Source organism: Acipenser ruthenus, chromosome 7, assembly GCF_902713425.1.
Source record: "Acipenser ruthenus chromosome 7, fAciRut3.2 maternal haplotype, whole genome shotgun sequence".
Lineage (NCBI taxonomy): Eukaryota > Metazoa > Chordata > Actinopteri > Acipenseriformes > Acipenseridae > Acipenser > Acipenser ruthenus.
Genome location: NC_081195.1, coordinates 16,843,489 through 16,859,820, shown reverse-complemented (window position 1 = coordinate 16,859,820; position 16,332 = coordinate 16,843,489). Strand labels below are relative to the sequence as shown.

Below are 16,332 nucleotides of genomic sequence, written 5' to 3'. Positions count from 1 at the left end.
CCAATACCCTGAAAACACGTAAATTATCGGTGCTGTATAGATAGTCACTGGCAGTTCTCGCGCTTCGCTGTAACTACTGTTCCTCTCGATACAAGTTAGAAGAAACAATTGGGGTAACCATGGCCCCCGTCGGTTTTACTGTTGTGCCTATTTGCTTTGTGCTGGGCAAGGTTGCCCCAATGGTTTCTTGAAACTTGGCTTGTGTTTTTGATATCTCCACTTTAAATGGCTGGGCACTTTTGATAACTTGCCGTTTTTTCCACATGTCCAATGTGTTTTTGTTACAGATTATCAGACAACTATTTGAACTAGGGCCCCTAGAGTAAGACTCACCCCTCTGGCATGAAAATCTAGCTCCGCCTCTGACTGTTATCATAGTAAACTGTCGAGATACAGTTTGTGTCTCAAAAGAGACAACGTGAAGGCAGAGACTACAGACTAAACGGGGCCCCAACACACGTGACCTAAACTTAGAGGCGACGTCCTGGGGTTTGGTCCAAACTTATCCAACTGTGCCACAATTTTTTTCAGCCATGGCATCACACCATTCATATTCATCAAAGTAGTATCAGGGAAACTGCTTTTGCTGAAAGCATACAGTACTGGGACTGTAAACGACAAACCCATCCTATTTGTTAGGAACTTTAAAAGGAAGCGCTTTGGTTAGCGGCAGTATTATTTGGGAAGTCTGGCTGATTATCCTTTGTGTTCTCAAGAAAGGAAGTTAAGATGTCCTGTTGATATTGAATCTTTGAATCTCCTGCTCAAAACATTCCGAATACTGTTATTGATTTACTTTTTCACAACATAAACTTGGACTGCTTTGAAAAATTCTAAACCATGTCGTTTGTCCAGATTGTGTGCGCTCTCAGTGCTAGACTACTCTTCATTCTTCACTCTTTGATAGCAGTTGGTCGAGTTATTTTTGTTAAACATTCTTGGTATTCATTTCTTACACTTCTTATCCTGCCGCTTGTAATTGAAATGGTCATAACTCTGAAAAGGAGGAGAGGCAAAGATTACAAATGGTAAGTTAATGTGAAATATAATTTGATAAATCACCGTAGTATTAATCGGGTTTTTGTTTGTTTGTTTGTTTTTAAGTTGTGAAAGGTTTAAAATCAGTTGTGCCTAAAACCTTTGTGGCAATGCTCTATTTGAATTGGACACAGTGTTGCATTTCATAACATCAATGTAGCATGCATAACACCTATAATACAAAAACATTAGATTTAATAGATCTCAGTAATTGAAGTGCCATGGGGTTCCAGTCAAATATGCGCTTAAAATGCTGAATCTTCATTTTACAGCACATTTGGTTTGTAAAATGTTATGAAAGTGACCAGTGATGGATTATGCACGTAGTTATAACGTTTTATACAAGTAGTCTGTACCAGGTAAATGCTATATCGTGCCTAGTTCAAATAAAGCATAATCTCCTACATAAACGTTTTGCAAATACAACCATTTCCAGGAACCAGGGTCAGTAATCTGGATACATTCTGTTTATGATACAGACTATTACTCAGCAGTTTGTTAAATATTTTGTACGCCATACAGTTTTAAACAACCTGGTCTCAAGGAAAACGTTAACAGGAGCTATTCCAGGAGATTTTTTTCCCCCAACATGGCATAATATAATTAATTGTGCAGTTCAACCTGTTCACAATATCAAACCATCATTTTATTGTGTGTGGGTGTAAGGAGTGTCATTGATTAAAAAATTACATATAACTATATACCACCGTTATGAATGTTGAATAAGAAATATTGTAAAAATAGGTTAGCTCAATAATGTATTAGTTAGCTAACGTTACTGTCGATATGATAATTTTATTTCAAACCGAGATCGGATTTCTACATGTTTACGCGTCTTTTTGAGTATTAGTTTGCTAGCTACAGACCAACAACAACGAATAGCTTTAAACTTTAAACCTTCATACTTAAATACTTTAATTATAATTAAATGTTATGTTATTTTTACCTTAAAGCTGGGTCGCCTGCTGAATGTCGTTGCCCTCGTCTTCCTTCCTTTTAAATCTGTATTTCAGCTGGCCTCTAACTCCGGGTTATTTTTTAAGAACCCATGAAAGTCTGCACAGGACATATTGAAGTTCAATTGCACCTGCAGCTCTGCTTTCGCAATGCTATCACTCAGTCTGTTTCTGCTCCACAGTTGTGCCATTAAACTGAAAACCTGCAGTAGGCATTGGATACAGGAATGGAAAGTGTGAAAGAGACCAATTTCAACATTTGGCTGTCACCACTCTCTGGCATTTGTCTGAAAACCATCACCCATCTCTGATCTATTTTCTGCTCCTTTGAGACAGTGTCTTCTCGATTGCTGTAAAACACAGTAGTCATCATACAGCTTGTCAATGTCAATCTCAATGCAGAGTACTGCAACAACAGTCTCAAAATCCCACATCATTGTCGAGTGAGAGCACTGTCATTTGTTTGAAAACCAATGTTTCGAAATCATGCAATTTCTCCAGGTATTCAATGCACCGCGTCAATGTCTTATCCGTTTCCTCTCTGAATTTTCTGTTGTCAGATGGAGAGACGTTGCCCAAAATGACTTTGGTCTGATCTTCCATAGAATTGGTCCTTCTTCTCTTTAGTTTTGAGCGGAGACCTTCCATGATGCCATGCAGTTCTGTGCATCTGACATTGGTACATTCCAGTTTTTTCACAGCATCGTGAAACATTCCCATCAGGTTGTGCAGAAAGTAAACATAACAAATAGGGAAAGACTTGTGTTCTTCCTCACTGAATGCTTCCCACACAATCTTGACACATTCTTCTTCCCCCTCTGACAAGAAGTATGCCCTCAACGCTGGTCAGCTTTGTTTGTAGTACTTGTTCAATAGCGGGCAGAAGTGACAGCCACCTTGTTGGTACGTGCCGAAGCACATCTTTGTATTCCATTTCAACAAACTCGAAAAAGGACATAAAAGACTCTTCTTGGCCGAGGAGGAAAACTCGCTGTCTACTTTGAGGACGAGAGTTTCTACGTCAAAACGCAATGCTCTCATCCCATGTTTGAGGCAATTGTGGATTACATGACATTTGCACCCCACTTGTATCAGTCGGTTATTAAGCTGTTTGAGTTTCTGATGCACTGACCTGTGTTTCCCAAAGTTCACAGAGGCATTGTCAGCCACGTAAGATGTCACATTGTTAATGCTGAAACCATTCAGAATATTGGAGATCTGTGTCACAGTTGCCTCACTTGTCTCGTCATTGCCGTTGTAAGAATCAAGCAAGCCATGCTTAATACCCTCTGTCGCAGAAAAGTAACGCACGGTTAACGGGAAGAATTTCTTATTTCCCTTGCTGGAGGCGTCAGATCCAACTGAAAAAAACTGTGCACCATCCAAGTCCTTAAGCAAATGTTCTTGCGATTTTGGTGCCAAAACACTCTATGTTATGATGGTTGCTTTCGTCCATCCACAAGACATTTTTCTCGCAATTTCAGACTCAGGTAAAATTCTTGAAAGCATTTTGTTTGCAGAGTCTTGGCTTGCATAACTTAAATGGTGCGAAATACTGTGCTAAACTTGCCCCACTTCAGCCGCGGTTACCAGATGTTCTTAGGATGAGTCTCTTTTGGTAAAAAAAACAATGTGATTTGTGGTGTTCTTTTCTGTTTATGTGATTCTTTGTGTTTTGTGCTCTCTGCGTGGCTGGTCAGCGCTCCTCTTCCACTGAAAACCCTTGACGACATAGAATGCGAGCCAATTTTTTAATGCATTTTCTTTGTACCATTTGTCGTTAAAACAGCAAAAGTACTTTTTCTTTTTCACTGTGCTACTGTTCGAATGCCCCTCGCCACCATTCATGATTTTTTTTTAACTGTTAACTAAATAGCTGTTGTAATGTTTCTAGTTCATGAGCGTACGTGCGCGTGATGATGGTACTACCGGTTTACATTACGTATTAGCGTTTCAGGGGAACAAACAAGAGCCAGACTACCGCAGCAAGATCTCATTCAGATGTTTATTCATTCAACGTCAGGACACCACAACACAGCCCTGAGCTGCTAAATAACCTGACACCCCAGGCATCGCGCAAGCACTGTCTAGACACAAAACACTCTTTACTCACAGATTTATGCAGGGTGACACACAAACGGCGGGAAAGACAGGACATCACACGCGTGCACACACACACACACACTTAGCACAGATCGATACAGTATTATGTCATTAAGCAGCCAAAGGAAAGAAAAGCGCAATTGGATGACACCATTATGTTTTAACAATTAACAAACTTCTGTATGAATTATGTGCATTCATTATATTAATTTATTTTCTTAAAATATCCTATTAAAATATCCCGGATTGAGGGCTCCCGAGTGGCGGATCCAGTAAAAGCGCTTGCGTAGAGTGTCGGATGCGTCCTATAGTCTGGACGTTGCGAGTTCGAGTCCAGGCTATTCCTTTGCCGACCGAGGACGAGAGCTCCCAGGGGGCGGCGCTCAATTGGCCAAGCGCCGCCCTGGGGGAGGGAGGGTTAGGTCGGCCAGGGTGTCCTCGGCTCACCGCGCACCAGCGACCCCTGTAGTCTGGCCGGGTGCCTGCGGGCTTGCCTGTAAGCTGCCCGAGAGCTGCGTTGTCCTCCGACGTTGTAGCTCTTGGGTGGCTGCATGGTGAGTCCGCAGTGTGAAAAAAAGCGGTCGGCTGACGGCACACGCTTTGGAGGACAGTGTGTGTTCGTCTTCGCCCTCCTGAGTCAGCGCAGGGGTGGTAGCGGTGAGCTGAGCATAATAAAATAATTGGCCATTACAAATTGGGAGAAAATAATAAAAAATAATTGGCAACGACAACTGAAAAATATATATATATATATCCCGGATTGCTATCAGTAGTCACCGGGAGATCGATGCCGATTCCAGTAGACTTCCGGCCAGTCCTGGAGGATTGGCAACCCTATAACACAGTAATGTGTTGCCTAGGCTCTGAAAATGTTACTCAGTTAACATTTTGCTCGATCTACCACCATGCTTTGTGGCCACGTTACCAAGAACCCCAAATCTATGTGTGTTACGTCACCTTTTCAGTACTGGATTTGTTTCAAACATAGATTTTTTCTTCTTTATTTTAACCTCTTCAGTACTGGGAGGCTGTGTGGTCCAGTGGTTAAAAAAAGGGCTTATAACCAGGAGATCCCCAGTTCAAATCCCACCTCAGCCACTGACTCACTGTGTGACCCTGAGCAAATCACTTAACCTCCTTGTGCTTTGTCTTTCGGGTGAGACGTAGTTGTAAGTGACTCTGCAGCTGATGCATAGTTCACACACCCTAGTCTCTATAAGTCGCCTTGGATAAAGGTGTCTGCTAAATAAACAAATAATACTGGGATGCTGGTAGGTTATTTGCTTAATTAACGCTTGAGCCACACCTTTGTGGAAGCCCTTGCTTTCAATATATTTGGTGTCCCTCATTTACCCAGGTGTTTCCATTTTTTTGTTCACTACCTGTATGTCCAATTCTTAACTACTAAGGTTTATATTTCTCTATGTTTTTCCTGTATCAGTGTATGACATTGATGGAAGTTGAATATTGATTGCATTATGATTTTAGAATATCGTTTTTGTATAGGCTTCCTTTTTTCCCTTTTTCATTAAAACAAATTTCAACAGTTCTAAGGGTAAAATAAAGGCATAGTTTTTTTGACTTGATTTATTGATACCAACATAATTATCTGAATTATTAAAAAGACTTTCCTCTTAAAAAGGTTTTCTCCAGCAATCCTACTTTTTCTGATCAGTGTAATCCCATCCATTTGGATTTTGGAGGACCACTATTACCGCTATGATATAAAAGACACTACGAATCTAACAAGGGTAAGTGTTTTCAGAAATATATTGAAGTCACAATTTACATTACTGAAGACACTAGTAAAAACACGTGTCTGCTTGACTTGGTTTCCTAAAGGTTTTACCTTTTGAACCTTTTGTTATAGATACAAATATATAGGCCAGCAGTGTTCGATCAGGACTAGTAGTAACATGTGCTGTGAATTGTCATTGCTTCTGAGCGGCGAATAAGAATGTGCCAAGGGACAAGCAAAGGTACGAGGCACTTACAGTGTGTTATTTTGCTTAGCTCAGGTTATGTTTTTGTGATTTTCAGTGACCTAATTCATCTAATTCTGGTTTTAGATTTTGCAATTTATACTTAAAGGTATTCAGTGTTGACATTTAAACATTTTGGGTATTGACAATGGACATGACTTTTTCTTTTACTGTATGTTAGTGGTGTTGTTTCCCAGCGTTAACCTCTGTTTGTATTCTCCTATTGTGTTTTGGGTCTATTGGACTTGAGTTCCCATGTACAGTTTCACAATTAAAATGTTGTCATCTTGACATTTTATAACATGGTGTGATGAACATAAGCACATACAATCCTGCAATGTTTGATATTTCTCTGGACTAATTACCGGTATGTATACAATGTACATTTGTGGTCTGTAATATATGTTATGGAAGGTCTGATGGCAAGCTGTAAACACATTTTGTGCACAGTTTTATATACTTTTTAAGTTTGTTTCTGAATTTCCTTTTTGACCTGTTTTAGAATTGTCAACAACTGGATGAATCCAGCATACCTACAAATCCAGGAAGTGAGACTGAAGGAATTCCACACATTGACAAGGTAAAACTATAAAGCACCAAGGGGTGGTCTCAATAAAAATAAAAATCAAAACTTTATGTCAAGGTGCTACACTGCAAGAAATGTTATATAATCAAGATTTGCCACAGCCGTTGCTATACTTTATGATGGCTATAGCGGTACCATAGTTTTGATTTAATCCAAGCACAAAATAATTGCCATTGGCATTGGCAGATAATATCTTTTGGTTTGAGTTTAAAATGTCTTGTTGTGTATATTGTTTCAAACAATTGAAATCAATCAATCTACACCCAAATCAAGCAATATTACTATATGTGTATAATATTTATTGACTAATACACCCATGAAACGTGACAAAATATTTAATTGACACTTACTAGTTTAATTGGCCCAATGTGTCCATTATCACAGGTTTAAGTATACCGCTAACACAAGAATAGTTCTTTTGTTTCTCTGTATATATTTAAATAAAGTAAAATTTGATTGCAACTTTAATAGATGATAGCAACTTTAATGGACTGAATTATTAAAAAATACTTAACCCATATTAGTTTTTTTTTTCCATATCTTCTACATATTGACCTTTTTTTTTTTTTCCAAGGAATTAATGTTAGGTACATAGTGGGTAGGTGAAGTAGTCTTAGAAATAATTTACCTCAAGTGAAGTCCAATAATTGAATGTTTTAAACTTCTCATCAATGAAGTGACTGATGAATAAAGCAGAATGCTTACCATTGGGGTGCAGCAGTCAAAAAGGAAACTTGTTTCAGTCTGTACCACTGCTGGCAGGCTCTCATTTGTCACAAATTATATGAAGGTAAAGTTTAAAAACACCTCTGCATATGATATTAATATATTGGACTTTGTATCATGGGCAGCAGTGTGGAGTAGTGGTTAGGGCTTTGGACTCTTGACCGGAGGGTTGTGGGTTCAATCCCAGTTGGAGGGACGCTGCTGCTGTACCCTTGAGCAAGGTACTTTACCTAGATTGCTCCAGTAAAAACCCAACTGTATAAATGGGTAATTGTATGTAAAAATAATGCGATATCTTGTAACAATTGTAAGTAGCCCTAAGGGCGTCTGCTAAGAAATAAATAATAATGCAAAAATGATATTCATATCACTTGGAAAGATACTGTATAGATAACAGTTTGCTGTATATTAACTGTCTGAATAATATTAGTACCACTGTTGGCATACTGCCTGCATCAGCGGGTTCTGTTTGTAATGTTGATTTGTGTATCCCCAGGTTGGTTTATACTAGAATGCTCATAGTCCTTTTTCTTTTCGTGTGAAGGGTCTTCAACTGCTGAACTCCACATGCTCTGATGCTTGGAAATTAGGACTTCACCAGACTTTATTGTTGACGCTGATCATTGGAAAGTGGCTTCTTCCAACTGGAATTGGCATCTCCAAAGACCAGTTGTCACAGCTCCTGCTTATCTTTGTTGGGATTGCAGCGGATATACTTGAATTCACAAGTGAGACGCTTTCTGAGGACAAAGTCAAGTGAGTTACTTAATATGAGTTTGTGCTCTAATGCAAGAATAATGTCTGTTTCTGCTTGAATGTGATTTAGCATCACTGTTGTATACAGTGTGAATCGACTTTGTGTCTATTTAAAAATCCCATATGTTAATGTAAAATAGATAATATTTTGTCAGTGTGTGCATAGCTGAGTACTGTCTTCACTCCTTCCAACTTAGGACAAGCACAGTTCTGGTGTATACGATTCTTGCTGTATGGACATGGAGTATGTTACAGTTTCCTCTTCATGTTGCAGGTAAGTTAGACTTGTATTTGATTTAAAAATACAGTGTTCCCTCGCTATAAGGCTCTCGATTATAACGCGCCTCGGATATAACGCTCCTACAGCATGTCCCCCAATTCCCTATACTAGTGATTCATGAAATATTTCTACAGTACATACAGTACCGGTGTTGTTCAAACTGTAAACAACTTCTCAGTCTAACTTCCGCTTCTGTCTCTCCCTTTTGAGACAGTATCTGAACTGAAGAAAAGCTGCGCTGGCACTTTATAACACAGACATCTTATTCAGCATTCGTTTTATAACTAAATAAATATTAAGTCTATTACGTGGTTATCTTTCCAAATGTATTTACTTTTTTTGCTGCAAGAGGAGAGCTACAGCTTTCTCCGGGAGACGAGACGCTTCAGCTTTGCTTCAGCCCCGCTCCAGCAGCTGAAACTGGGGCGAACCCATTCCCTCTTCCCCTCTCCCGACCCGCTCTCCTTCTCGCACTTGGTTTGCTTGTCTGTTGCTTCAAACTGAACTCCCGGCTGCCGTTTAGCCAGACTATTTATAGTTTAAAAACTGCTAATTAAAATGATCCACGAGTGGGATTGTTACCCTTTTTTGTGTAAAAAATATAGCATTGATTACATTACTTTATGCATGGTTAATTTACGGAAAGTTACATTTTTTGCTTCACTATACGTGCATTATAGAGAAGGAGTTATTTTATTTTGTATTTTAGTCAGATGTGTGTTGATATGTGTCCCGCGACGCACCCCACCCCCTCCCCTTTTTATAACGCTCTTCAGTTATATCGCTCATATTGTGTGTCCCCCGAGACCCATGTTATAGCGAGGGAGCACTTTAATATACAGTATATCTAGGCTTGGTCACACTACATTCAAATGTAGTTCTGAAGTTTAGAGGCGTTTGTAAGTTCTAAGTACGGTTTAAAGTGGGACACTTTATCTGGGCATGCCTGTAGATGTCCAAAAAGCCAACATTTTACATGTTGCTAAAGTAAAATTAATCTAACAATTTATAATCAAGTAAAGCACACCAAGAAAAAGAAAATGTCCAAATTCAGTTACTGTGTGTGTCTTTGCAAACACACTCTATAAATGCACATTTATAGTCAGAATTCCATTCACAATGTCTGTAGACAGTTGATTTCTTACGTCTGTTTTTACAAGGTTCATCTCAGAAAAAAACTCGCTCTAATTCTGCAGTACTGTGTGGCAGTCAACATATTAATGGCAACCTTGGCAAGTGTAGGAAACGTGGCTCTCCTGATAATTGTCTACAGACATTGTGAATGAAATTCTGACTATCAAGGCTGCTGTTAAAAACAACACCAGCTTCAGACCAACGATCCAGTCTGCAAATGTGTCCATGTATGACCATAAGAAATAAATAAGACCTAAAGAAATGTAAGTATACAAAATTAGACTATTTTATAATGTATTTGTTTGCAGGTGTGTTTGTTTGTTTAATAGATATTTTATGGGGGACCTACAGTTAGTGGACATATTTGAGCACCCTCCTGTATAGAAGTATCATGTTTATTTTATTTATTTTTTTAAATTGGATAACAATCAACATGGTACTGTTGTCCATATTTGAACTGTTGTATTTTTATTCAGTAAATTGTGAAAGGTGATTATCAGGCTCCGCATGGGATTTGACTTTTCCAAATTTATTTTGAAATGTGTTTAGCACACCGCCTTCAATTGAACTGTTTCTGGCAGATTCAGTCAGTCGTTCAGCAGTCGTTCAGTTCAGAGCAGTGCATGAGATTTTTGTCAGAATTAATAACTAGAATTTGGCATAGTTGATTGTTTTTGACCAAAACCATGTATAATATCTTAAAAACAAAAATGATACCTTTTGCAAATTGGTAGAGCGTGAGTTAAGATTATATATATATATATAATTTGTATATTTGTTGTTATTTATATAAGAAGATAGGGGCCTAGAAGTGTATGTTTGCCTAGGGCCCTGTGATGGGTTAATCTGGCAATGAGGATACAACAAAGGTAAAGTAATGCGTTTCTTGTAAACACTGCACGGGGTTCTGTAACATTCTGCATTGAGTCGGTTACACAGTTTAAATTAACATGTTATGTTTTTTTTTTATCAATAGTAATAAACACAGAGTCTTCAGATGCCTGCCAAAACCCACCATCTTCATCGCTGCTGTCCACCCACATGGCAGACATATGCAACATTATAATAAGCCTCTTTATACACGATGGTCCATTCTTTGTAGTGCGCATGGTGGTGATGTGCTCATACGGAGTCATACACCAGATGCTGGTGTTCTTCACCATTAAAAACTGCTTGGTGGTCACACTACAGCTGTACCGCCTATACGTGATTATTGAAGAGTACCAGACTTCTCACTAGAGCAGCATGAGTAGCAGAGGAACACAGCTTACTTATTGTTAATTTCTAATATATGTATTTAAAAAACTGTAGGGATGTACACTTTTAATTGTATAATGCAATTTTTTAAGTGTTGTAAACTTGAATTTGTGCATGATAAAAATGGAATTTTACTATTTTAATCCAATATGAAAGTTGCTTGTTGAACCTGTTACACTCTAATGAAAGTTTACCATTGTAGAAGCATAGTAAAACATAGTGGACATGGTAAAGCAGAAAGGTATGGGGAATACAAACAGATACATAGAAAAATCAAGACAATAGTAAATGCATGGAAAAAGCATGGCAGAACTAAATGATGGTCTATATCAATTAAACAGTCAATAGTGGGGGCTCCCGAGTGGCGCATCCGGTAAAGGCGCTCCGCGTAGAGTGCAGGATGTGCTCTATAGTCTGGACGTCACCGGTTCAAGTCCAAGCTATTCCACAGCAGACCGTGGACGGGAGCTCCCAGGGGGCGGCACACAATTGGCCGAGCGTCGCCCGGGGGGAGGGAGGGTTAGGTCGGCCAGGGTGTCCTCGGCTCACTGTGCACCAGCGACCCCTGTAGTCTGGCCGGGCACCTGTGGGCTTGCCCGTAAGCTGCCCGAGAGTTGCGTTGTCCTCCGACGCTGTAGCTCTTGGGTGGCTGCATGGTGAGTCCACAGTTTGAAAAAAAGCGATTGGCTGACGGCACACACTTCAGAGGACAGCATGTATTCGTCTTCACCCTCCCGAGTCAGCGCAGGGGTGGTAGCGGTGAGCTGAGCCTAAAAATAATTGGCCATTCCAAATTGGGAGAAAATAATAATTAAAAAAATAATTGGCAACGACTAAATTATTCAAAAAAGAAATAGTAAAGCTGGAGGTGTTTATACTGTTGTTTCTGATGTATTGGTGCCATCTACTCATTTCAATATTTGTATGCTGATAAATTTCAATAAAGACCACCAATGTAAGCAGCAGTCTTTTGGGTGAAGCTTTATATTGAAGCACTTTGTTATTAAACCTAGTACAGTAACTTAAGAGTAGCTAGTTGGGGCTCCCGAGTAGCGCATCCAGTAAAAGCACTCGCTAGAGTGCAGGATGCGCCCTATAGCCTGGACGTCGCCGGTTCGAGTCCAGGCTATTCCACAGTCGACCGTGGACGGGAGCTTCCAGGGGGCGGCGCTCAATTGGCCGAGCATCATCCAGGGGGAGGGAGGGTTAGGTCGGCCAGGGTGTCCTCGGCTCACCGCGCACCAGTGACCCCTGTAGTCTGGCCGGGCGCCTGCGGGCTTGCCTGTAAGCTGCCCAGAGCTGCGTTGTCCTCCGACGCTGTAGCTCTGAGGCGGCTGCACGGTGAGTCTGCAGAGTGTAAAGAAGCGGGCGGCTGACGGCACACGCTTCGGAGGACAGCGTGTGTTCATCTTCGCCCCTCCCGAGTCAGCGCAGGGGTGGTAGCGGTGAGCTGAGCCTAAAAATAATTGGGCATTTCAAATTGGGGAGAAAATAATAAAAACTGATTGGCAACGACTAAATTAAAAAAAAAAAAAAAGTAGCTACTTTCAAATATCTTCCCCTTCCTATTTTATGAGATTTGATTTCATTCTGAGCAGCTCTGGGTTCTGTTTCTCCAATATTGAGCTATTATCATTTTCTCTAAATCTGCCTTTCCCTGGCTTTGAGTCTGATTGGAGAATCCTAAATGGCAAGACCCTTCCTCTGTCAGACCTACATACTCTATCTGTCTAGGTACATATTTGTAGAGTAGCTGGACCTAGTTGAAATGTGATTATGCACCATGGCAACATGAAAATTAATTGCTACTTGGTTTGAGGGCCCACCCATAACAGATTAGAGAGACCAAGGGGTATTTTAACTAAGGGGGAGGCAGAGGGAGTAGAATGAATCAAACACAAAGAGAGCTCAATTGTTTATTTTTGTTCTCTAATTAGTGCAATTTATATGGTGTAATGTTTATAGGGGGTAATCCTTCCTCCTGAATCTAAGTTTCAAATCTTCATTAAAAAATTTTAACATGGAACATACTTAATTATGAATCTCTTTGTAATTACAAGTTTGTGCTCAGTAATATAAAGAGCATTCATATAAAGAGCATTCATTTGCTCAAATATGTATGCATTTTCGGGCCAGGTACCAAAAAACAAATCAGACAAAGCTGTGATCTTTTTTTACATTTTCTTAGAGTGACCAATTATTATTTAATGTCCAATTATGTTTTTTCTCCTCACCATAGCGGGTCCCCACACAGCACAGATTCTGAGGGCGTGTCTCACAATCCTAAAGCTAGAATCGTTTTTACGCAGAGCAATACAGAGCAGAGATGGGTGGGCTAACGATCCCGGAGAACAGAGATCAGCCCTGCTTTTTATCCACTGTGAATGTGCTCGGTGTCTGGACAGTAGGATTCGCTGTTGCACAATGAGGAGGAGTCGTTGTCGGTTTCATATCCCCCACCCTGCATCAGAGCCAATGTGACGCCCCCTTCAGAGTCCCTCTTAGCTTGGCCTCTTAGCACAGCCCGGACACAAACCGGCGCCGACCCCGAAGCTGTGATCTTTAATTGAATTTTCTGTCAGCAGTGAAGTAGTTAAACAATGCTAAAGTTATGTAGTTCCTGGTTGCAGGGAATAGAACATTTTGAACTGAACCAAAGAACTGATGCTTATCTGGTTCAACTTGAAAAAATAATGTCTCAGCATAGGATATGAGATATGAGAACATCTGGCCTTCACACTTTCATAAAGATCAAATAAAAAGGTAATTTGATAACTGATCTGCAGCTTGCAATATTACAAGAGATATTAGATACTCATTGTGGATACAGGTCCAGATTGGTCTTTGTCTTTTATCCATACAGTATAAATATATTTTTTTTTTGCTATTTAAAACTAGTGGGAAGTAGACTCAAAATCCCCTGGTACTGTAAAATGGTCTAAATAGTGTGGTTTATCCCAAGGGGTATAAGTTAATCAAATCTACTACAAATAGATCTACACAGAGGAAAGGCATCCTTACCAAATGATCTTCAATGGCAATGGCTTTGTAAAGCAGGGCAGTGGTTGGACAATGGCATCGAAAGTGGTATTAGTCAATGGTACAATGGCACTGGTAACATCCATATTTTGACACACAAATAAAATCATGTAGGAACTGTATTATGACATTTTCATAGATAATCCTTTGATACAGGTATGTCTAATTAATGTGGCTAATCCATACTTAAGCCAAGATTTTAGTGTTAAGTGTTTTCTAATGTGAAAGCTTTTGTATTTTTGTCCAAAAGTGATCTTCCTGTTTTTAAATTGAGAGGAGGAAGTAGTGACTTCAATTGCTGTACTATTGATTTAATGTACTGTACACAATGTGTGTGAAAAGGAACGAGTGGGAGTTGTTATGGGTGGTGTATTTAATTCTAAACCTAGTAAGAACTTAAAATGTCTTACAAACGCCTGAATTCAATTGCATTTCTATATCAACCTACACTTCTTCATATATATCGAAACGCATATCTAATTGCATTGCAACTGTGATAGATCGTGTGGTTGGTGTGTGTGAATTAATATGAGCTATTCAGAAATCATGGTATTTTCAATATATGATACATGTTTTAACAGGATTTCCTGATTGAAAACACTCCAAACTGAAAACATTATTTTTCTTTTTTTGAATAACAAACTGTTCTTCTAAATTCGACCACAAGATGGAGCCGTACATAAAGTAAACAAGTAAACCTTTCCCTGAAAGGAGAACAGGCTGGAACTGTTTTTTACAATATATAAAACAAGCACCTTCAACATGTAGCAGTAAAATAGTGACATAACTGATTCATATGTTATCCAAATTGAAACCGTGACAGATATTATGTATTATACAACAGTGGAATTGACTTCTATATAACGAACAGTACAGATAATAAACCAGCACTTACACATGACCATATCCAGACCCTGCATTTTACATTGTGATATTCATGTCTGCTTGTTTAAAAAAAATAATGAAACCATTGTTTTAAAATGTATTTCAACCGGTCAAAAAAGCTGTCTGTATTGTGTTGAAATACAGTTACTGTAGATTTTATTTTCACTTCACAGACGTTTATTCACTTGGGAGTCAGACATGTTATCCCCAAAATATATAAAAGCTGCATCTCCCTGTTGCCTTTACTATTAAATCTGAAGGACTGTAGAAATGAGCAGATCAGTGGCATACCCTCCATGGCTGTACATTTAAAATTAGAGCTCTCATGAAAAAGTTTTGGAAACTGCTGTCCTATAGCAGGTACTGATCCCCTATCCACAACACCTCAGTGACTTTCCGTTTATTTGTAGATATTCCTGGAATTGCAGATGTTCCCAGAGTTGTTTTCCATGGACAAATCGATAGCCTTGGGGCACATGACAAATCTACAGGGTGTTTAAATTGTTCTGGAGCCATACTGTTTGGGGTTGGAAATAAGACTCCCATTGCATAGCAGTTTGATCCATTCCCTGTTTTATTGTGAGTTTAATAAGACACACATGAGCTTGTTACATACACACTGTGGCTAATCAAGCTTGTATTAAAACCTGGAATGGGTGAAACTGCTATGCAATAGGAGTCTTATTTCCATCCCTGCTGTTTGTCAATAATTAGCATCTTGAATCGAGGTGGAAATCTGCTGTGAAGTCTGTTCTCCAGAATGGACCTTGGGCCCCCCTGCCTCACGTTGCTGACACCAAATTAGGTGTTGCGGGCCCCCTACATGACTATGATCAGTAGGTCACAGGTATTAAATGGCATTTCAGCCTCCCTACATCTTCATTTTGCCGATAGTCTAAAGAAGACTGCAAAAAATGTAATATAATACTTCAATCTGGAACACAATAGTTAAATCATGTAAAATTATTCAAGCAATTATTGTACAGCGCATAATAAATAATTCAAATTGTTCTGGATATAAATAACATTTCCTAATGGCATTATAAATTCATATGGAAGTCTCAAGAAAAAAAAGGGATCTATTATGAATTCTGCTTGTTTTTTGATAATGAACTGAAGCAAATGAAATCCCACGTGGGAACAAAAAAAAAAAAAAAAAAGCTGAATGGAACCAGTTCACAGTACGCTCCAGCAGCAAGCCATTCCCTCCCCAGCAGCTGCAGTTCATTTGTCTCTCTCATTGCCCAGGTCAACTGTGTCACAGCGAGAGAGGAGGATTTGTCCCAGTTAGGTTCTAGGTTACAGGGTGGGCTCATTTCCTCTGAAATGTTTCTCTATGGAATCTCCAGGCATCCACTGGATCCACTTAATAGCTATTCTATAAAGGCACGATTGACGTCAATACCAAAACCCAATCTGACTGAGCTACAGTAGGCTGGCATTTTTTGCTCTCTTGAGACAGTCACACATTTAAATGAGATATCAGACAACCAGGAGGAAAGGGAGACAGGGGAGCCAGATGAAACAGATTAAAATCGGAAGACACTATATTATTATTACTGAGTGTGACTTTCGATGCATTAATAAGAC

General features: G+C 39.4%; 1 protein-coding gene across 1 annotated transcript; it reads left to right on the top strand.

Annotated features, from left to right (window-relative positions):
* Nucleotides 1-416: 416 nt before the first annotated feature.
* Nucleotides 417-13,526, top strand: LOC117414758 (transmembrane protein 26-like). Its single transcript, XM_034024547.3, has 6 exons — nucleotides 417-1,028; nucleotides 5,740-5,848; nucleotides 6,582-6,659; nucleotides 7,936-8,147; nucleotides 8,345-8,421; nucleotides 10,538-13,526. Exons 1-6 carry the CDS (start codon nucleotides 841-843, stop codon nucleotides 10,798-10,800), a joined length of 927 nt encoding a protein of 308 aa, XP_033880438.3. The 5' UTR covers nucleotides 417-840; the 3' UTR covers nucleotides 10,801-13,526.
* The last annotated feature ends 2,806 nt before the right edge of the window (nucleotides 13,527-16,332 follow it).

Bases quoted from the DNA above. Each gene is read 5' to 3' on its own strand.
- LOC117414758 (XM_034024547.3), top strand. From the start codon at position 841: ATGTCGTTTGTCCAGATTGTGTGCGCTCTCAGTGCTAGACTACTCTTC. The intron at 1,029-5,739 runs GTAAGTTAATGT...CCTCTTAAAAAG, and splicing joins AGAGGCAAAGATTACAAATG to GTTTTCTCCAGCAATCCTAC. The intron at 8,422-10,537 runs GTAAGTTAGACT...TTTTATCAATAG, and splicing joins GTTTCCTCTTCATGTTGCAG to TAATAAACACAGAGTCTTCA.